At 37.8% G+C, this 22,951-nt stretch overlaps 1 protein-coding gene across 3 annotated transcripts in view; it reads left to right on the top strand.

Annotated features, from left to right (window-relative positions):
* Nucleotides 1-22,951, top strand: part of LRP2 (LDL receptor related protein 2) — a 204,789-nt gene that overhangs the window by 115,509 nt on the left and 66,329 nt on the right. For all 3 annotated transcript variants that reach the window (XM_040475304.1, XM_040475305.1, XM_040475303.1), the window contains 13 exons: nt 878-1,044; nt 1,995-2,138; nt 6,115-6,224; nt 7,864-8,041; nt 10,171-10,384; nt 11,683-11,916; nt 13,466-13,654; nt 16,587-17,507; nt 17,640-17,805; nt 18,167-18,325; nt 19,487-19,773; nt 20,702-20,905; nt 22,002-22,244. In XM_040475304.1, coding sequence (XP_040331238.1) covers nt 878-1,044; nt 1,995-2,138; nt 6,115-6,224; nt 7,864-8,041; nt 10,171-10,384; nt 11,683-11,916; nt 13,466-13,654; nt 16,587-17,507; nt 17,640-17,805; nt 18,167-18,325; nt 19,487-19,773; nt 20,702-20,905; nt 22,002-22,244 — 3,216 coding nt within the window. The remainder of the gene's footprint in view (nt 1-877; nt 1,045-1,994; nt 2,139-6,114; nt 6,225-7,863; nt 8,042-10,170; nt 10,385-11,682; nt 11,917-13,465; nt 13,655-16,586; nt 17,508-17,639; nt 17,806-18,166; nt 18,326-19,486; nt 19,774-20,701; nt 20,906-22,001; nt 22,245-22,951) is intronic.

Genomic DNA, 22,951 nt, shown 5'->3' with positions numbered 1-22,951 from the left:
GCATTCTGTTTACACAGTGGTTGGTTTTGTCTTGAAATAAACCTTGGAACCTGCTTAGAAAAAAAAAAAAAGCAAGAAAAAGAAAAGAAAAAGAACCTTTCATCTATTAAGGAGGTTAAGTGAATTGCTAGCTTGAATAAGATATTTTGAGGATGTTTAAAGTTGCAAAATACAGATACTTTTGAGAACTTTAGAAGACAGTATTTACACTTCCACTAATGCATCCATCCATTTATTCATTTATGTGGTCATTCATTTAGTTAGCAAATATTTATTTGGCAACGATTACATGCGAGGTTCTGGGGACATAATAGTAAATCAGACATAGTCACTACCTTTTGGGAGTTAGAATCTAGTGTGAAAGACAGCCATTGGGCAACAGCAATTGGGGAGATTATAAATTGGATTTTATTTAGTAATTAAAATCTCTAATAAACACCAAGCCACACGTGGTAGTGTTTTTATTTTTTGAGCACACTTAAGACTAATAAATTGAATAGTCTATATGTTTTCTTTCACTTTTTAAATTCAGTATTAGTGAGGTTTCTCTATGTGTAGAATGTGATGCTCAACACACATGGATGCTTTATCCATGTAAGTAAGGAATTCATGAAGAGCAAGGTAAATACTGATCTACGTTGGGAAAGTCCAGAAGTGTTGCATGTATGATTGGAGGTTTGGTGACCTAGCAACCCACTGAAACCCAATCAAAGGCCCTGGATTGTCTGATGAAATATCTACCATGTATGGTATTTTTTGCTACAAAGCTTCAGTGGTGTTTTATCCTATGAGATGGTAACAATCCACTGCTTTCCATTACTCTCAATGTCTGGGAATAGTAGGATATAATTTTGACTGATATCTGCTATTTTCACAGATGATCAACCTTTCTTAATAACTGTGAGATACAGTATAATTTTTGGAATCTCCCTCAATCCTGAGGTGAAGAGCAATGATGCTATGGTTCCCATAGCAGGGATAATGAACGGTTATGATGTTGAATTTGATGACTCAGAGCAGTTCATCTATTGGGTTGAGAATCCAGTAAGTTTTGAATAACATTCAAAGTATATAACTTGTTTCAAAGAGCTTACCTACACTACTTCCTTCTTATAAGCCAACTTTTGCTGGGTGGATAAAAGGGAAATGGTCCAGAAATAAATTAATTTACCACTAAGTTTTTTTGAATCAGTGAAGGATGTAAATAGGAGGCTGACCTGGAGCAAAGAGCAGATAATAGGCACATTTAACCTATTGGATGTTATTTATTCATTCAGCAAGCAGTTATTAAGTGTCTACTTTTGCTCTGCGCCAAACTAGCCACTCCCAACTGTAGAATACACACCAAGAATCAGTAACAAAGATTACTCCTAAGGAGCTTTAAGCTAATAGAAGATACTAGACGAATATAAAAATGATTATGAATCAAAACAAAAAGCAATAGTTCTCTGAAAGAATTCCAGGAGAGCATTTGATGTGGCTGCTGGGATCTTCTCAGCATCTTTGCCTCCAGGATAAAAAGAGCCCTCCTTCAGTTCCCTTTCTATTGGAGCTCACCCTTTAGAGGAGAAAGCTGTGAGGAGGGGGAAGGAGCAAAGAGATTACAAATAAAGAAGAGAGGAAGATCTTTCTGTTTGAGGCTTGTCACCTCTATGTAAAATATGCTTCTGGCCGCCTGATTTTCACCTTTGATGGGTTATTTTTATGACTATGGCCTGTAGTAGTTAAGAAATAAATCTCTGTAGCCAATATCAGAAGCAACCCGAATGATAAGCCTTGCAGAGTCCTCTGACACACTGAAAAAAATCATTATTTTTGAAGTGTTGCTGGTGTTATAGTATTATACGCAGCGAGCCCACCCAATGGCGCTGAACCTTTGCCTTTCCTCCAAGTGTGAGGAGTGTTCAAGAAACATAGCAGCCAGCAGTGGCTGTGCTTCCATGTGGAAGCTGTGGCCTTTGAACCAGCTCACCTCTTCTTGTCCTTCTTTCCAGGGTGAAATTCACAGAGTGAAGACAGATGGCACCAACAGGACAGTATTAGTTTCTCTGTCTAGGTTGGGTTCTTCCATGAGCCTGGCCTTAGATTGGATATCAAGAAACTTATATTACACCAATCCTGGAACAATGTCAATTGAGGTAATGATTCCATAATACCAGTTACACAAACACTGGTTTTTGATGCATATAAAATCTATTCTCAGGAAATGCTTTCATTGATTTTGAAATTATTTTTAAGCAGAAGCAAAAGAGAGGAGCTATCGGTATTAACTATCAAAGTCTTAGAAGCGATGGAGTAAAACCACTTTAGAAATAAATTATTGGAACTTTCTACTGCCCTATTTTGTTTTCTTCCTAAGCATCAATACTAACTTGTTCATATAAAAGGATTTTAGATAATTTATAAAAATATATAAAAATAGTTTAAAAAAGGAATTCAGCATTAGGTATGGAAGGAATATAGTAGGCAGGAGATTTTCCTCCCTATCTTTCCTCATCAAGTCTGTAAAGCTGTTTCAGTCCCAAACCAAATTTATAGGTTACCTCTGTTCTAAGATGGAAATCTTTCTATGGCTCCAATGCAGTTTTTCTAACAGTGCAACAGAAAGTAGAAACTTGATTCTAATTCCTTTGATACTTTTCCTCGGTGTGATAAGTGTTCTTTTTACTCTAATTCCCAGAAGAAATTCTAGATGGGGCACAGGTATGCAATCGCATGGAGTAAATCAGAGGTAATTCAACGAGTATTGGTTTGTTCCATTCTGGGACAAGGTTATTAATTCATAATAATTTTGAAAGTGAAAATTTCTAAAGCAAAGGGAGGGTTTTGTGAGAAGGGCAGTCTGCAGGACTGTGTAGAGTGATCCGTTCACTGCTCAGGGTGAGGCGCCAGCCAGTAAGTAAGCTGGTTCTCTATGGGGTATTCAGAAAGGGAAATGCTGAAGGTGAGAAAGGCACATAGCAGCCAAGTGGTGAAATTAGAGCAGATTGGTCAGAACAGTGGTTACAGTCTACAAAGTCTTCTACAAACAGGATCTCTTTTAGTCCTCTCAACATTCCCAAAGGCAAGCAACACAATTAGAGGGGAGTTTGCAAGTTGCACAAATGCTAACCTCTGAGTTATCTCAAGCCAGGTAGAATCATCAGCTCTTAACACGGGTTCAAACCCTTTGTTATTTAGATAAGCTCCTGAATTTTACATAATTTAAGAAACTGGCTTAAGCAGTCAGCTTCACCGCCCTGCTTCCCAAGCAGTGTTCTGTTCTGACTTTGCCTTATTATAATGATAACTCCAGCAATCCAGTCTGCTTTAACCCCCTTTGACAGTGACAAAAGGTAGTTTTTCATAATCTCAACTAAAAATATCACTCTCCCATCAAAACATTGGCACAATTGACTGCCTAAAACCCTTAATTCCAAACACATCTCTTGTGTCTGCTTAACACAAAGCTGTCTTCATTCTGAATGGCAATGAATATGTTCAGACTCTGTCTTTTGGTCTCTTGTTTTGTAAACGGGGGTCTTCCCTTTTAAACTGATAGTTTTCCAAAAGCAGGAGACATGTTTCCTCCATCAATATTAGGTACAATGACAAGGCACCCGCTGATGGATAACTGTGTGAGTGAGTGTGTGTGTGCAAATGTGTATCTTGGTAAGTTCACCCTAATCATATAAACCTAAAGTTAGTAATTGTGCCCCAATGCAGTGAGGCACAGAGGAAAGATAATTTGCTTGGAGTCAAAAGACCTGCTTTGAGTCTGACTTACTCACTGAACAAATACTAGTAAATGAATCCGTCCCATTGTTAGTCCTGGATATTCAAAGATGAATAACATATTTTTTCCTGCTTTTAAGTAGTTCGTGCTCTGAGAGCTAGACATATAAACAAATAGCTTTGTTCCAGTGTGCTAAGTGTGATATGAGCAGTGACTACAAACTGTTCTGTGGCTAGGGGCAAAGTAAAAGTGTGGAGAGCGAGAATGGCAGGAGAATCAGTGACTTGTCAGCTGTGTCTTTCTTGAAAGAGGGTCAATATTTATTGCTGCCAAATGAAGAAGTAGGGAAAAAGCACCCCAGGCAGAGAAAAGCACTTGATAAAGACTGAGACTTGAAAGCGCACTGTATTTACTCTGCTCAAAGGGTATTTGATATTGCACAAATTGCTTAACTTCTCTGAGTTTCTGCTTCCATATCTGCAAAATGGGGTTATATCTCAGTAACTAAAAGTACGTCTTGAAACTAAGATATCCTGTGAATACAGAGTCCTTTTTCCCTCAGATCATCAATATATTTAAATATCCACAGAGGGCCCATGAGAATAATGATCTAAAGGTAAATTGTCCTTTTAGCGTTGTTGTTTTTTTTAATTGTTTTTCTCCTTTCGTGATATCAGTGGTGACTCAGGTGAATGTTAGATTGCTTAAGGGCACAGAAATACTGTTCACTTACCATTTACTCGAATAATATCCTTCCAGGATAAGAGTTACTCCTATTTAATTCAAATTTGAAAATAAGAGAAGTACTGAATAAATGCTTTCCACTAGGGGTAGCTGTGTGCCCGTTCACTAAATGTAATTTTGTAGCTGAAAAGAAGTCTACAGAATGGTTGTGTGAGAGAGAACTTGATGTATCCCCCAAAAAGGAAAAGAACTTTCCTTTGAACCAAAGAGATCCTTAGCCTTAAGAAAAGGAGTGAAATTTTGGCAGAAAGGGGCAAATTTAAAAAAGACACCAGACAGGAAAGAGAAAAATTTAGAGAGGAGAGTGAGGGATTAAAGAGAGGGGTGTGTGTGTGTGTGTGTGTGTGTGTGTGTGTGTGAGGTAGGAAGAGAGGGAGGGAGGAAAAAAATAGAGAGACAGAGAGAGGGCAAAGATAAAAACACAAAGACTGTGGGGTCCGTGGGTGGCTCAGTCAGTTAAGTGACTCTTGATTTCAGCTCAGATCATGATACTGAGCCTGGGTGTGGAGCCTGCTTAAGATTCTCTTTCTCCCCGTGACCCTCCCCTGCTCATGTGCTCTCTCTCTCTCTCTCTCTCTCTCTCAAAAAAAACATAAACACTGATACACAATCTATTTGCATTAAAAAGCAACTTTATAGAAAAACCTTTGTGCAAATAATCAATATACATTTTCTAATTTCTTACTAGCTGTTTCTCTTCTCAAACTGTCTTAAGTACATATTAGAATAGCCTTGTTCCTATAAGAAACTGCTTCTAGTCTGGTAATCCATATTTTTCTGTGATGTTTCAGAGTTCTGTTAACATTAGCAATTAGAGCAATAATAATTAAAAATGGGTAACTTTGAGAAAGCCACTAAATGTCCATAGGCCTCTTCATCATCTGTAATATGGGTATCTATCTCACAGAACAGTCGTGAGGATTCAGTCCAATACTGTTTAGTATAATGCCTGCTACATAATAAGTGTTCAATAAATGGATCAATAAACAAAATAGGAAACACTTGTACTGAGCTCTGTGTTAAATGCTATACATGTATTATCTCACAGCTCTATGCGCAATGTGCCATTATCATCTGCACCTTATTCATAAAGAAACTAAGTTCAGACAGGTGAATTTACTTGTCCCAGTCAGATCTAGATGGGCAGGGATTTGAACTCTTCTGTTTTAACTCAGGTTGTTAACGTGGCACAGAATTCACTTTAACTCTGAGTAAATTTGGACTGTCTGGTCAGCTGTGTTTTCAGTGAAGGACCACCAGGTGCCTTGGCCACATCACTGGGATGCAGGAGAGCTGTGGGGTTTTCATTTGTCTTCCAGAGTTTTCCTGTATCTTTTTCTGAAGACATTTTTGTAGCTTCTCTTAGGCAGTGATTTTGTATGTTCACCCATTTGAATCCTTCTTTGATCCATATAAATGTCCTCTCCTGAAACATTAGGTGAATTGAAATAGGAATTTGAGAGGTGATTTTGCTTTTCTTACTCATTTTCTATTGAGGGGATTTCCTCATAGCCCTGACATGCAATTAGGGATTATTGGAATCTCACACAAACCCTCCCATTCATCTCAATTTGTGTGTGTAAGTTCTCCTTCACCTCAGCCTTCTTTGTTTCCCGTTTTGATACTCAGTTCTAATAAGTGACTTTATGCTATAGGTTTTGAAACTCCGGGGAGATGTCAGATACAGAAAAACACTAATTACCAACGATGGGACAGTTCTTGGAGTTGGTATTCCAGTTGGCATAACTGTTGATCCTGCTAATGGGTGAGCGTTCATAAATGACACAATCTGCTCTATGCAGCACCATTCTTGTTAATGTTGTGACCTGATGAAATGGAAGATTTCAGACTTAGGACCTTTTTTGATTTCATATGCCAACATTTTGAAAAATGCAGATCTCAGTGAGAAAGAGGAATACCTCTGAGTTACATCTAACATGAAAGATGTAAATATGTGTTTTGTTCTATGTTCTTTAAATTAGCAACACTGGACTTAAAATTAATTCCAGGAAAGAATTTTAGACATTTAAAAATGGAATTATAGCAATTAACAATGCATTCTGACTTTGAGTGAATGTGGAAAGCTTTAAGGAGCTAGATAACATTTGAAATAGAACTTGGAGGAGAAGGCTTCCCATGGGTGGAGAATGGGTTGGGAACTGGGGAGTGGTACTTGAGGCCAAACAAGGAAAGTGCAGAGGCATCACACACAGTATTTAGCATGATTGTGTAAAGGGCTGAAGCCAGAGTCTTAGAGATTAGTGACAGTTGACAAGATGGAAGCCAAAGGAAGGATTTAATGTCATCTTGCTAAGGAATCTCACTTCTTTCTTTTGAGTCAGTTGGGAATTTGGAGGAAGGAAATGATAAAATCAAATTTGTATTTCTGAAGGATGGGTCAGGATCAGAGTGGAAGAGGCCAGGGGCAGGGAGACCAATTAGGAGAAAGTGTTCAGCTAGGGAGGAGAGTTCTCAATAAGATAAGGTAGCTTCAATTTTTAAGGAACTCAGAATTCGCAAGAGTTTATGACTTTGTCCAGCAAACTTTTGATAGCCTGGAATTTAAGAAAAGAAAGAAAATTACGACACGAACGCAGGGCTAGTTGTTAGTGAGGTAGGCACAATGGGACATGATGAGAATAAATAACGATGTTGCTAAAATGGTTATGCATGAGGTCCAGGCAGAGAGCGACGGAAGGCTTGGAAGCTCAGGCAAGTTTTAAGGTTGAAGAACAGGCTCAGTAGAAGAAATAAAACGGGGGAAGGGAAGAGATTGGAGTTTGGTTGAGGCAGAGAATGTCAGAGTTTGAGAACTTGCAAGTAGGGACGTTCAAATCTAGACAGTGTGTCCTCAGTGGAAATAGAAAGCAACCCTGTATATTTTAATGAAATTTTATATATCATGGGTTTGGCAATTCTGTGTGGCAATTAGGGTTTGTGTGTAATATTACATTTTCCATCACAGAAATCAGAAAAGAAAGTAGCTGGTCTTGTGCTAGATGATGATTTAGAGAAGAATTAAATAACAGGCCCTGAGAGGTGAACAGAGAGGTTCTTGCCAACTTTTACATCAGCTTTGTCCTTCCCAGGGCACTGCACAGTGCGTGATTCTTTGAAAGGGATTGACCATTGATGTAGGCTATTTCTTAGTCAGTCATAAGCTTCCAAATTGTCTGACCATGGTAAAAGATTCCCAATGCAGGGTGCTAGCATCCTACCCCAATAATAACTAGGAAAAATACAGACATTGATAGAACACTGGTTATGTACTCTTCCACATTGTATGTCACAAGATATTAATGATTTAGATTTCCTCCATTGACTTGAGCACATCTCGAGGGCAATTCTTTTAAATATTCAATGAAATTGTTTTATTAAATGCTGGTGTTCTTTCATGGTTGTAGGAAACTGTACTGGTCGGACCAAGGAACGGACAGTGGTGTTCCTGCCAAGATTGCAAGTGCTAACATGGATGGCACATTTCCAAAAGTTCTCTTCACTGGGAACCTTGAACACCTGGAGTTTATCACCCTTGATATTGAGGAGCAGAAACTCTACTGGGCTGTCACCAGCACGGGAGTGGTATGCACACCCTACTGGTCTTTATTGCTGAGTGTGTATAGCTGATAATGATCGTTCCTTGTGTGGCTGTGTTTCCTAAACAATCTCACTTGGCCACGTGGACCAGTGATGTATTATCCTTTCTCCCAATAACGTTTTTCCCTAGAGCAAATATTGCTGTAGTTGAATATTTTCTAGTCCAATATTTTCTAGTATGTGCATAGTTCTTTATAGAATAATGTTCATTGCCATTTTCATCATCCTTTGTTTTTTTTCAAGATCAAGTATTTCCATTTCACATTTCTTACTGACTTGTAAGAGCCATTTCTTTCATGTTTTAGTGATTTCAATGCTTTTCTTTGAAAGTTCTCTATGCTCTCCAATTGTAGAGACTGAAGGGGAAAAAAAGGTACATACCAAGTTCCTGTGCACAGCATCCTCTCTTAGCTACATGTCATTTTCTAATGTTTTGATGTGGTTGGCACATATATGAAAACTCCCCTATGGAGGTAATTTTATATTCTGCAATAAGAAGCAGAAACTATATAATTTAATTCATTCACAGACATAGTATTTGATCATCACTGTTGTGCTTATGCAATTGAGCTGGGACAAGGCACATAGAAGGTGCTCAATAATAACTTGATCAGTTAAAATATTGCTATGGATATGGAATCGAATGTGCGCTAAGTCTCTTCCTGCCTTCTAAATGGTAGTGACTTCAGATCTGGTTTTGATGTGGTGTTCACCATAATATTGTGCAATAGGTTTGGTTTTCAGTTCATTATCAGTTCAACAAGTGCTAATTTCATTCCTAGTATGTATTTGTCATGGTGATAAATTTTGAGGATTAAAAAGGAGCAGTGATGCTTTAAAAGCACTTAACAGACTTTGATGCCCGTGTGCAATGATGAGGGAGCTCTTGTCCAATGGCATGATTTCTGGGACAACTTAGCCTGTTCCAGACAGTGCCCACCACCTTTCTCCCTTTTTCATCTGCTCTGCACTCCTGACTGTGTGAGCTTGTTATTTGTGTGACTCTCCATCTTTTCTTCCTCATGTTTCCCCTCACTCGAATAACTGTGTCCTTATTTGGCCATTACAAAATCCTGACAAATTGTCCTCTGCCTCTTTTCTCATGTTCTGCCCTTTTTTGCCACTTCTACCATACTGAGCCCCTTCTCTCTAGCCTTGAGTGGATGACGGCTGTCATTAATAAACCTTGCTTTCATGATGGAGACCTGTTACCTTCATAAAACCACAAAATAGGTTTGATCACTGCTCAGTCTATAGGAGTAGCTCCAAACACTTCAGCTGAGCATGGTCAGCTAATCTGGTCCTGGTCACCCCTTCAAAGCTCCCCTCTAAGCTTATCTTCCCTGTGCTCTAGCTTTCTGAAACTTCTGTCAGTTTCTAGGGCATAACCTGCTCTTGTAACTGCTGGGTTCCCTGTCAAGCAAGGCAGTGAGCCAAACCTCATTTGTCTCTCTTGCCAGAACTCAGCTCAAATCCTGGCACAGAAGAGGCACTTGAGACAAGTTTCTGGAATGAAATCAAACCAGTTATGTCCACATTTTATTTTTCTTCCAAAAGCAGACAACTTGTCATTTCTCATTATGAACTTCATTTTTGTGAGCTCTTTTCCAGTTTTCCAGAGTCATTTTCACTAAGACTTGTTAGCTCTTCTAATATGACAGCATTACCCTTTGCCCCATTCAAGTCTCGTTATCTTGTCATTGAGTGGAGCATATTTTCTGTTCCCATTGCAGAAATTGTTGGTGAAAATGTGAAATGCAGGGTAGTCAACTCCTGGGTAATGGTCTACGGTTAGATATTGAATGTGTGTCCTTATCCGGAATATCACATACAGGGCCTAAAGAGGTTTATTTCCCTTTCCTTCACCGTGCCATTTGACAAAGTTGTTGGACTTACTTGAGCTCCAACTTCATCATCAGTAAAATAGGCATAATGACATTTGCTTGATCTATTGCTCCATGTAATTGTGAATACCACATGAGAAAACAAATAGGAAAAATCTCTGTAAAGGATAGAGTGCTATATCGATGTGAGGTATTATTATTACGAGAATGTTAGTTTTTTCTCTCATTTCACCATGAATCAGTCAATGACAACAATTCTGATCTTTTTAGATTGAAAGAGGAAACGTGGATGGTACAAATCGAATGATCCTGGTAAACCATCTTTCCCACCCCTGGGGAATTGCTGTCTATGATTCTTACCTTTATTACACTGATGAACACTATGAGGTCATTGAAAGAGTTGACAAGGCCACTGGGGACAACAAAGTAGTCTTGAGAGAGAATATTCCAAATTTGAGGGGTCTCCGAGTTTATCACAGACACGGTAAGTATTTGTCACTGAAACCTACATATTCACAAATGTATAATGCATATTGCACACATCTACACACTTACATATAAAAATACGTGCCCACACACAGACCTATATACATACACATGCATGTAGGTTGAAATTACCTCAAATATTTAAAAAATGATAACCCTCTCATAAACTTGGCTAAATGTCGAAGACTAATCTGGCATTTGGAAAGCCAGGTTGATTTCAGAATAAGCTTATTCCCATTCCTTCTTCATCACTCCTTACTTTGCTTTTGCTTCATAGCAGTCCCTGACATATTATCTATGTTTGTTGTCTCTGTTTCTCATTAGAATATAACCTCCCGGGGCTTCTGGGTGGCTCAGTCGGTGGGCATTGACTTGGGCTGAGGTCATGATCTCGTGAGTTTGAGCCCTGCATCCGGCTGTGTGCTGACAGCTCAGAGCCTGGAGCCTGCTTCCGATTCTGTGTCTCCTTCTCTCTCTGCCCCTCGCCCCCTCACACTGTGTCTCCCTCTCTCAAAAATAAATACACATTAAAAAAAAAAATGTAAAAGAATGTAACCTCCCAAAGGACAGGCATTTTGTCTATCCTGTTTCTTGCTCTATATACAGTAACTAGACAAGTTGCTGGCACATTGAAGGTGGTCAGTAAACATTTGTTGGATACCTGCTAGGAAAATGTTAACAGGATAGAATTTTTAATCTTAAAAGGAATACTTTCTGATTTCAACACTTTTTTCATAGATAATGTAATTTTTGATTTGCCCCTTAGATTAGCATTATGATCTAGAGGTGATTTTTTAATGTTTTGACATATTTTACAGCTTTTAGTCTGTAACTGAAGTTTATTAAACGGTTTGCTGTCTATAACCTAGGTTTGCTACTTGGCATTTGTTTTTATTGCATGGGAAAAAACCTTTAAATGTTATTATTTAATATATTCTAAGTCAAATGCCCATCACATTGTTGATCATATAATTAAACGGATGTAATTTTAAATGCCAGTACATAGGTCGAAAGGGTGAAGAAAATTAGAATTTGCACACTGACCTGTCTAATTCTTCTAATTCCTATATAATTTGTGGAAGAAAAACCATTGATCCTCTAATCTCTATTAAATAATGGTTGTGGTACCTTTATGTGTTAGTTGTATAAGCTGCAGTTGATTCAATGCTGTTTTTATGTTGTTAACCCAGGTATTGTGTTATTGATTAATTATTTGATGACCCAGTATAAAGTATTTGAGATGGAGTGGCAAATATGTGAGGTCAAAAGTTACAAACTAATTTTGGTTTCATTTAGGCACATCCTTCAATGGCTGTAGCAACAATGTGAATGCCTGTCAGCAGATTTGCCTGCCTATACCGGGAGGATTGTTCTCATGTGCCTGTGCCAGTGGATTGAAACTCAATCCTGATAATCGGACCTGCTCTCCATATAGTTCTTTCCTTGTTGTTTCAATGCTGTCGACAATCAGAGGCTTTAGCTTGCAATTTTCAGATCATTCAGAAGCCATGGTGCCAGTGGCAGGCCAAGGTATGCCAACTCCAATATAAGTAAGATTTCACTCTGTCTTGTGCCATGTTGAATTCTTGGTGCCATAAAGCATTTCTTCACGTTTGGATTCAGCATGTAATGAGGTTCTCTCTTGAAATAAACTGGCTCTGCCTTGAATAGTTCTCAGACATTAGTGTGCATCAGAATTGGAGAGCTTGTTAAAACCAGGTCTGGACCCCATCTCCAGACTTTCTCATTTAGTAAGTTGGGGTAGGGCCAGAGAATCTACATTCCTAACAAGTTCCCAGTTCATCTGATGTCACTGGTCCATGGACCACACTGAGAATGACAGAACTAGAGAAAGATAGAATGTAGCATGAGATTGCAAGAAGTAATCAGAGTTGGTGTTTAGAAGAACAGTTAATGGAGATTTAGGGTCAAGATTATGCTACTTAGAATAGTAATGAAGTAGTCCATAATCTGATTTGTTAATATCTGTTTGAGGAGTTGAAATAAGTTGACAGCATTAGTATCTCCTTAGTAACTGTATTTTTGCAGTATTTTATGCTTACATAAGTGAACATAGAAAATAATCACTTGCTTTCTAGATGAACCAAGAGATTTCTAGGTGTGTGTTACCACAGGGGGAACTAAATGTTTACTCGCATCATAATAAAAGATAGAAAGGGAAGAAAAAGAGTGAAGGGAATGGAGGGGTGGATGGTCAGAAGAGGTGGCAGGGTATATAGTGTAAGAAGCCAGGGAGCTTCTGGTGCCAAGTGTGCTCCTGCTTGATACTTACATTCACAGGTACTTATGACTCATCTTTGTTTACTCATATCTAGTATATGTGCTGCTGAAGCGAGCACTGTTTACTCATATCTAAAAAGTTATGGATCTAAGTTACCATCTTCTAAAGATAGTATAAAAATCAATTAATTTTTTCATAACTTTTATTTTGAAAATTTTCAAACACAGGAAAGTTGAAAGAAAGGTACAGTGAACATCCTTATACCCTTCACCTGGATACAAAAATTGTTAATATTTCAGCACATTTGAACTCTCAGTCTGTGTGTGTATGTACACCTGCACATACATTTAGTGTTACTAGTTTCAGGTATAGAATGTAATCATGGACTCAAGTTTTTACTTTATTTTTTTTTCAATTCAATGTATTATAAATGTTTACCACAATTACTCTTGATGCTCTGTTGAATTCATTGTGGCCAGGTAAAACCTCTTAAAATGGCTACCTGTATGATGTTATGATCTCATTAGTGTTTGAGTGCTTCCTTGCTTCTGTGTATAAGAAGGTGTCTTAGGCTTATCTTATACCTTCCATTCCCAAACTTATAATCAGCTGTTTCTCCCGGAAGCCAGTGTTTCTTATCGTGGGAGATGGTTTTTAGAAACCACGATCTGGGTGGTAGGTGTGTGCTCATTGCAACTGGGAAACAGTTTTATTTTAGGGTGGGGGGCACAGTCAGAGAAGGGGGTTGGAAATGATGGTGTGAGAGGGAGGGCAAGCATTTTAATGTTCTAGTTCGATCCAGAGTACTGTTTAATGATCTTTTCTTAAATGTTTCAGGACGAAATGCACTGCATGTGGATGTTGATGTATTCTCTGGCTTTATTTATTGGTGTGATTTTAGCAGTTCTGTGACATCTTATAATGCCATCCGTAGAATCAGACCTGATGGGTCTTCTTTTACAAACATTGTTACACAAGGAATAGGAGAAAATGGAGTTCGGGGTATTGCAGTGGATTGGGTAGCAGGTAGGTAAGCCATATAGTGATTTTATTGAGAAGTCTCTTCTTGTGTTTGCATCTCTATCATCTTGTTTTATGCCAGAAAGTTTAATCTAACACCATATGCACTACAAAAATATTTTTCTAGAGAATTATTAGTATTATTTAAGATAAATTGAATTATGCTTTTAGACTAAGCTATACTTTTATTAAGTTAATTATAAGGTACTTCCGTGGACAAATTCATAACAGCTAATACATTTTCTTCTATTATCAACATAATCAGAACTGTAGACAAAATGATTAGAAAAATTATGTTGATTTGTTTTTTTTTCACACTTAGATTAGCACCTAATTTCTAAATTAGAAATATCGAAATGAAAATTTAGGATATTAAATAAGGATATTAAACTGTGTGAACCATAAAATGACAATCATTTATTTCAAAGCTGAACAATTTTATTAAAGAAATTTTTTTTAATGTTTATTTATTTTTGAGAGAGAGAGAGAGAGAGGGAGCACGAGTGGGAGAGGGGCAGAGAGAGAGGGAGACACAGAATCCAAAGCAGGCTCCAGGCTCTGAGCTCGAACCCACAAACCTCGAGATCATGACCTGAGCTGAAGTCGGATGCTTAACTGACTTAGCCACCCATGCGCCCCAAAGCTCAGCAATTTTAACTGACAAATTCTTAATCGCTTCCTCTTATTAATGTGTTAAAACCCTTTGATTATTAGGCACTTTCTCTGTTTTAATTTTATTGAAATTTATTTTATTTTTTATAATGAAATACATAACATACACTTATTAATATTCTAAACAACTCTAAGAATGCAAATATGATCTCCAGGTGGTAACAGGACCTCTCATCACTGACTTATTCCCTCGTTAGCCATTGTTGAAGCTCTCTTCAACCCCTGCCTGATCATAACCCTTGTTTCTCCTTTGATATGCTGACATTGAGTTGGTTGGTGACTATCCTCACATGTGACTTGACATTTTCCCACTCTTGCATATAGCAAAATCACCTGCTGTTTTTTATTTTATTATTTTTTAAAGTTTTTATTTAAATTCCAGTTAGTTAACACACAGTGTAATATTAGTTTCAGGCATCATGTACTTACTTTCAAATTAAATTTTAAATTAATTTTTGTTTAATGATATACTGAGAAACAAATGTATTAAATGTATTATAATTTTTAGAATATGATCCTATTCTATAAAAAATTGGTATCATTGTGTGTTAATCAAGTTGGGTAAGTAGACAGCACTTAAAAATATTAAAATATATTATGAAAATCGAAGTACTCTAATAAGAGTTTATTGTAAATAGTAAATATCATAGTATGGTTAGATAAGGGTTTAATTGGGTTCCTAAATCCCATTTCTGATTACAAATTCCTATATTACTTTTGAGAGTATAGCGTCAACAGTCTATGGCCGATGGGCCAAATGCAGCCCACTGGCTGTTTTTAGTTCCACAGTTTTATTCAGAAATAATTGATATACATCACTGTATAAGGTTAAGGCATAAAGCATGATAGTTTGATTTTCACATATTGTGCACAATAATTCACAATAGGTGCAGCTAACATCCATCATCTCATATAGATACAGTAAAAAGGAAAGAAGAAGAAAAAAAATATTTCTTCTTGTAATGAGAACTCTTGGGATTTACTCTTAAATACTTTAATATATACCATACAGCAGTGTTGACTATAGTTATTATGTTGTACATCTTTAGTACTTATTTTTTTATAACTGGAAATTTGTACCTTTTGATTATGCCTGTTTTTGTAAGTAAAGTTTTACTGAGACACAACTGTGCCTATTTGCTAATGTATTTTCTATGGCTGCTTTTTGTGTTTACAGTGGCAGACCTGAGTACTTGTGAAAGAAACCATGTGCTCTATAATGCCTTAAATATTTACTATCTGGCCCTTTTTGGAAAAAATTTGCCAAGCCTGGATTGAAGGATTTAAATATACAAAGAGTAGATCAGTAACATATTGCATATTGGCCTGATTTCTCCCGAGCAATTTTGATTCAGACCTAAGAACAAAATAGATGTTCCTTGGTAGCAGAATTGACAGTTCAACAATAGGCTTTTGACTACATGGAATCAATATGGGATCACTATCTACTCATACTGCCTTCACACCATTGTGGGTTTTTTTTCTTTAATTTATATTTCAATTTTTATTTTTGAGAGAGAGAAACAGAGACAGAGAGATAGAGCATGAGCAGGGGAGGGGCAGAGAGAGAGGGAGACACAGAGTCTGAAGCAAGCTCCAGGCTCTGAGCTGTCAGCAGAGAGCCCGACGTGGGGCTTGAACCATGAACCGTGAGATCATGACCTGAGCCGAAGTCAGATCCCCCAACTGATTGAGCCACCCAGGCGCCCCCCCCCCCCACAGCATTGTTTCTTTCTAGCATTTACATTGTTTTGTAATGTCAAAAGACAAATGGGTTTTTGTTTTGATGGCTGTAGAAGGTCCATGTGATGAAAACTGCTACACTGGTTAGAGTATACTATTAACTCACGTTAATTCTAAGCACAAAGAGCTCTTGATGACATTGATAATGTCAGAAACTGCTGGCTTTCCCTCTTTACTCCTTTCCTCACGTTGGGAGTAGAAGATATGTCATGATAATATGTATTAGAGTCTTTGGAGATTTAGGTGTTAAACATTCAGTTGCACATTCTGAAAAATATATTTTTCAGTAGAAAGTGGGTTATCACATTTGCTATAAATTCCAATCTGCTTTAGAAGCTGAAGGTAGGCACTGTCTCTTTAAATTTGAAGAAACAATTTCTTTAATAAATAGTTATTATCTTGGAAAAGATAACATTTACTGATCCAAACCTCAACCTTTTATATTTTGTTCTGAATTTGAAAGGTACCCTCTTTTTCCTTCTTGGTTTTGCACTTACCAGTATGCTCTTTCATTTTCCTGCAGGAAATCTTTATTTCACCAATGCTTTCGTGTCTGAAACACTGATAGAAGTTCTGCGGATCAATACCACCTACCGCCGTATTCTCCTTAAAGCCACAGTGGATAGACCCAGGGATATTGTTGTAGACCCCAAGAACAGATATCTCTTCTGGGCTGACTATGGGCAAAGCCCAAAGATTGAACGTTCTTTTCTTGATTGCACTAATCGAACTGTGCTTGTATCAGAAGGCATTGTCACACCACGGGGGTTGGCAGTAGACCATAGCAATCGCTATGTTTATTGGGTTGATGATTCTTTAGATATAATTGCAAGGATTGGTATGGAGGCAGAGGTGTCTGAAGTGATTCGTTATGGCAGTCGTTATCCAACTCCTTATGCCATCACTGTTTTTGGAAATTCTATCATATGGGTAGACAGAAATTTAAAAAAAATCTTCCAAGCTAGCAAGGAACCAAACAGCAATGAATCACCAACAGTGATAAGGGACAATATCAATTGGCTAAGAGATGTAACCATTTTTGACCAGAGTGTTCAGCCCCGGTCACCAGCTGAGGTCAACCACAACCCTTGCTTGGAAAATAATGGTGGATGCACCCATTTCTGCTTTGCTCTCCCTGGATTGGACACCCCTAAATGTGGCTGTGCCTTTGGAACCCTAGAAGGTGATGGCAAGAGCTGTGCCATTCCAACAGAAAATTTCCTCATCTTTGCCTTGGAAAATACCTTGAGAAGCTTACACTTGGACCCTGAGGATCATAGCCCACCTTTCCAACCAATAAGTGTGGAAAGAGTTGCTGTAGACCTGGCCTATGACGACATAAGTAACAGAATCTACTTCACACAATCTTTAGGATCTGGAAACGGTCAGATTTCGTATGTCAATCTAAATTCAGGGACCAGGTCTTCCACTGCTATTATTTCAGGTAAGAGCACTTCAGGAGCAGCTTATATTGGAAATTGACACAGTGTAATCAACACATGTGGATGACCTAGAGGTTCTAAAATGCTTTTTGAGATTCTAATACCTTTGTGTGTGTTTATTGGTATATGTCCAGGTAAAGGGAATCCTGATGGCATTGCCTTTGACTGGATCAATAGAAGAATATATTACAGTAACTACACCAATGAGACAATTAACTCAATGGCCGAGGATGGGTCTAAGCGCACTGTGATAGCCCACGTTTCAAAGCCAAGAGCAATTGTTTTAGATCCTTGTCGAGGGTATGCTATGGTCTCATTTATCATATTTCTGTATGTTTATTTGTGGAGGGAGTGGGGCCTGAAATTATATTATGTTCCTAGACAGCCAACATTTTATTGGCTTGAAACTCTATAGCTGTATATTCAAGTGTGAAAGAGCATGAATGATTTTGACTAGGAAGTAACTCCTGTTGATACTGGAATCAATGTTCTGACTCAGTAAATCCCTTTTAGGCAAGTTGTGTGGGTGAGAATGGAGTGGGTTTCATTTGCCGTATTAATGTCAAATTTTCAGGTAAAGAAGACCGCCATTCTTTTAACCTTTTTAATTATTGTGAGCTTCCTTGTGGTGAATTAATTATGACTCCTTTTGGATGACTAGGTACATGTACTGGACTGACTGGGGTACCAATGCCAAAATTGAGAGAGCCACACTGGGAGGAAATTTCCGGGTACCTATTGTGAACAGCAGCCTGGTCTGGCCCAATGGGCTCACTCTGGACTACGAGAATGACCTTCTCTACTGGGCAGATGCCAGTCTGTATGTGTCTTTCATTATTCTTGTGGGTGTTGATAAGAGTTCTTGTTTCTACTTCTAAAGGAGGGATTTGCATAATATGATGAAAATATAATATGCCAAATAGACATGGCCAAAATGTAGAGTCACAGTTTTATGAACTATGTCTCAGCTTGATGAATGTACCTGTGAAAATTGGTCTATCATGAGATTGAATAATTATGAACTAGAAAGCATCTAAAGACACATTATTAGATAAGTTAATTTCAATTATAATTACAAATATAATCACTCAATTTATAATCTCCAGGCCCCATGTAACTATTATAAAATATGAATGACTTTTAAATGCACGTTGATATTAAGTTTCCTCTGGGCTTTAGTCTTACATATCTTGTTAAAAACATTTTCCTTTAGTCTTTGACTATTGGTCATCTTCTCAGATAGGTTTTTCTCAGCCAATTTTGCAATGTTTTCTTATAAACCTTGGTCAATTCTAATTTTGTATGTAACTTATTTAAGTAGCCCTGAAATTACATTCTAGTCATCTTAATGGTACAGCTGAAAAAAATGAGATGATTTCATTTATTATTGCTGGTGTTTCCATGTCAGAAATCTTAACTTATTTTGCTTATTTTCTTAAGATTTTGGTCTTGTGACACTAAGCACCTAACAATCTCATCTTTTCTTTATCTTCTCATTTGAAGCAAGCAGTGATGTTTAAGTGTCTAAGTTTGGATCATTTTAGGTAAATACCTCAAAGGACTAGGTACATGTCAAATTGAAACGGTCATTAAGGGAGTAGGAAGGAATAAGTAATTCACATTTCATTGAGTGACTAATATGTCTAAACATATGTACTAAATATATACTAAACATTGAATTCCGTGCTTTGCATGTATTATTTCATAATATTCTCCTGTTCCTAATTTCAGCCTGGTTCCCTGTGTAGGCTTACTTATAGGCTATATTAATGTTTGGAGATCAGTGATTTATACAGGCCATTGTTTCATAAGCAAACCAAGACCTTCCATCATTGGATGAAACTTTTTTTCCTGCTTTATGCTACCCTTGAAAAGAAAGTTGGGGGCTTGTGTAAAGGAATGGTTGGAATGGTTAGCATTGGGTTGCCATTTGAGGAACTTCTTATTTCTGGATTGCAACATGTTTCTTGCTTTATTTTAGGCAGAAGATTGAGCGCAGTACTCTGACGGGCACACAGCGTGAGGTCATTGTCAACAGAGCCTTTCATCCTTTTAGCTTGACTCTCTATGGCCAGTACATTTATTGGACTGACTGGAACACAAAAAAAATTTACCGAGCTAACAAATATGATGGGTCAGGTCAGATGGCAATGACCATGAGTTTTCCCTTCCGGCCTAATGGTATTCGCGTTATTGTGAAGAACCAACAGCAGTGTAGCAATCCTTGCAGTGAGTTTAATGGAGGCTGCAGCCATATTTGTGCACCAGGTAAGGCATTGCCCATGAAGATCGAATCATGTAGTGTAATAGTGCTGATGACTGGTAGGGAAGGCTGAGTGATACTCAACTCTAAGAGGTGAAAATCAAAATTCTCCTTAATTTCAGGGTAATTCATAAAATAGATTTAGGGGTTTGTATGTTTAGAGGAAGACTTTGATAGGTTCTATTTGATATGGAGGCCTCTTAAAAAAGGCAATTTTAACTCAAGGTTGATGGAAGTAGAAACATGGAGTCTGTGGCCACCAAACTTCATGAATTAAATAGAAATTCCATGAATGAGGGGCACCTGTCTTACTTCGGCTCAGGTCATGATCTCACTGTTCGTGAGTTCCAAGCCTACATAGGGCTCTGTGCTTACAGTGCAGAGTCTGCTTGGGTTCCTCTCTCTCTTTCCCTTCCCCACTTGTGCTCGCTCTCTCTCTCTCTCTCTCTCTCTCTCTCTCTCAAAATGAATAACTAAACTTAACAAACTTTTATAAAAAAAAGAAATTATATTACTGAGCTTACCTCCCTTATGAAAGGATTTACTTCTTCCACGTAGGAGGTACTATTATAGTTTGATATTTTATAGTGTGATATTATGTGTTTCATAGTGTGTTTTATAGATAGCAACAGGTTCATAGAAAGATGCATCTTTTGGTACTACTGCTTTATAGATTTTGCTGAGAAGGGAGAATGGTTTCTATTGTGTCAGTGCAGGCAAGAGCTAATTGTTTAAAGATTAAGGTGAATTAGCTGTATTTATTAGAATTGGTGGTTGTTCTTCATGGAAAAAGGACTCAGAATATAGTTGAGAGGTCAATGGAAAGAGTTTCTATGGCTTGTCTTGTAGCACATTTAATATAGAAATATTGCCATTGCTATTCTGGAGGGGAAAATAAGCAAATCCTTTGCTTTTTCGGCAACTTTTTTTCAGGTCCAAATGGTGCCGAGTGCCAGTGTCCTCATGAGGGCCGCTGGTATCTGGCCAACAACAAAAAGTACTGCATTGTGGACAATGGGACACGGTGTGATAGCTCCAAGTTCACCTGCCTCAATGGGCACTGCATCTCAGAGCAATGGAAGTGTGACAACGATAATGACTGTGGTGATAGCAGTGATGAGCTGGAAATCGTCTGTGGTGAGTTGGACTCTCAGAGCTTTCGTTAGGAAGCAAACTTGTCTTTATGCCGTGTTTTTGGTGCAGAATCCTTCTGTGTGTGCATAGGTTTCAATTTTGTGCCAGTGTGTCCTGTTAGAACTGAAATGCAGACTATTACATCACATAGAAGCTGGTATATCCACCAGGGAGTAATGTATGATGTTTCAGTAGGAAGCACTTCCTCCGTGGTTGAGAGCAAAGGTGCTGGAATAAAATCCTAGCTCTGCCATTTACCGTCTGTGAAGCCATGGAGAAGTTACCCAGCCCTTCTGAGCTTCACACACCTCCTCTGGAAACTGGAGGATTTTTGTGAGGAGAGAGACAATATATAAAAAACACAGCATGGGGTTTGGTGCATGTGAAGCATGACTTAGCATGGAATTAAGAACTCTACTAGGTGATTGTTATCATTTTATTAATTTTCATAGCAGAAGGGTCATTAATGATTTATTGAAATCATTCAGTATTCAGCTTCCATCTGAATGGGGTGAGTAAAACACTGGAAGTTAGCTACCTTTTCCCAATAGACTGTAGGGGCTGAGAGTTTTATTTTCCCTAAAGAGATTGTATTTGCATGCTTTTCTGTGATTGAGGTAAAATTTTAAATTGAGATGACAGAGAATAACGTTTGCTTAAGATAACTAATTTACTTTAAAAACATACACAATATGTTTTGATTAATCTAATTTAAAGTTTACCTCATTTTGCACACAGTTCATTTTGCAGCCTATTTTGCTTTAGAAGGTAAACTCAAAGTACCCATTTTATTTGAGTGTATTTTTCTAGAAATTAGGATTCCTAATTTGTTTTTTTTAACATTTATTTATTTTTGAGACAGAGAGAGACAGAGCATGAATGGGGGAGGGTCAGAGAGAGAGGGAGACACAGAATCTGAGGCAGGCTCCAGGCTCTGAGCTGTCAGCATAGAGCCTGATGCGGGGCTTGAACTCACGGACCGTGAGATCATGACCTGAGCCGAAGTCGGACGCTTAACTGACTGAGCCACCCAGGCACCCCTCTAATTTGTTGAATGCTTTAATCAAGAAGTCTCGTCAATGTCTTTTCTTCCTCTTAGCGTTTCACACCTGCCCTCCGACAGCCTTCACCTGCGACAATGGGCGATGCGTCCAGTATCATTACCGCTGTGATCACTACAATGACTGCGGTGACAACAGTGACGAGGCAGGGTGCCTGTTCAGGGACTGTAATGCCACTTCGGAGTTTACTTGCAATAATAGAAGGTGTATTCCTCTTCAGTTTGTCTGCAATGGCATAAACAACTGCCATGATAATGACACATCAGATGAGAAAAATTGTGGTAAGTTCACCAAGTACTTACCGTGGGAGCTCTGCTAAGTTGGTTCCTCTGTTATTTTAACATGGCCCGTTCACTCCATAACCTATCTCAGACCTGGAATTAGCCACTTATCCCAAGAGACTCATTCCTTTTGTAGATTTAGAAATTACCACAGTGTTGAGTTGCCCTTTACTTGGCTTTCATTGCTTCCTGGGCTTTTCAGTGTACTAGAGCTAGGAAATACAATTTTTAAGGGAGAAATTATATTTTAATTTAAGATTACATTTTTTAACTTATATTTTATAAATCCTATCTCTTTTGTGCTTAAAATTGGTTTCTGATTACATTAACATAGTTACTTCATTGCTTTATTCTACAATAATTTCAAAATGCCTATAATAATTTCAAAATAACCACACACATAATACTACTACCAGTAAATCTAATCATAATCCAAGATTTTATATCCCTCTTGTTCTTAGATTATGTCCTGCTAGGGATATGTAGCTCAAATACTGGTTTTTAAAGTCCTTTGAATTTTTTTCCTCTGAATTGTTATGCTATTAACTTGATGCAGTGTTTGCTTATGTTACTGTTTCCAAATTTTAGGAATTGCTTTCCTTCTTCTGTTTTTATTTCTTAGTTTTTATTTATTTATTTATTTATTTATTTATTTATTTATTTATTTATTTATTTATTTTTATTTATATATGAAATTTATTGTCAAA

The sequence above is a fragment of the Herpailurus yagouaroundi genome, unplaced genomic scaffold, assembly GCF_014898765.1.
Source record: "Herpailurus yagouaroundi ecotype Mexico unplaced genomic scaffold, PumYag 140, whole genome shotgun sequence".
Taxonomy (NCBI): domain Eukaryota; kingdom Metazoa; phylum Chordata; class Mammalia; order Carnivora; family Felidae; genus Herpailurus; species Herpailurus yagouaroundi.
The sequence above is the reverse complement of the archived record's forward strand: the minus strand, read 5'-3'. Positions and strand labels throughout refer to the sequence as shown.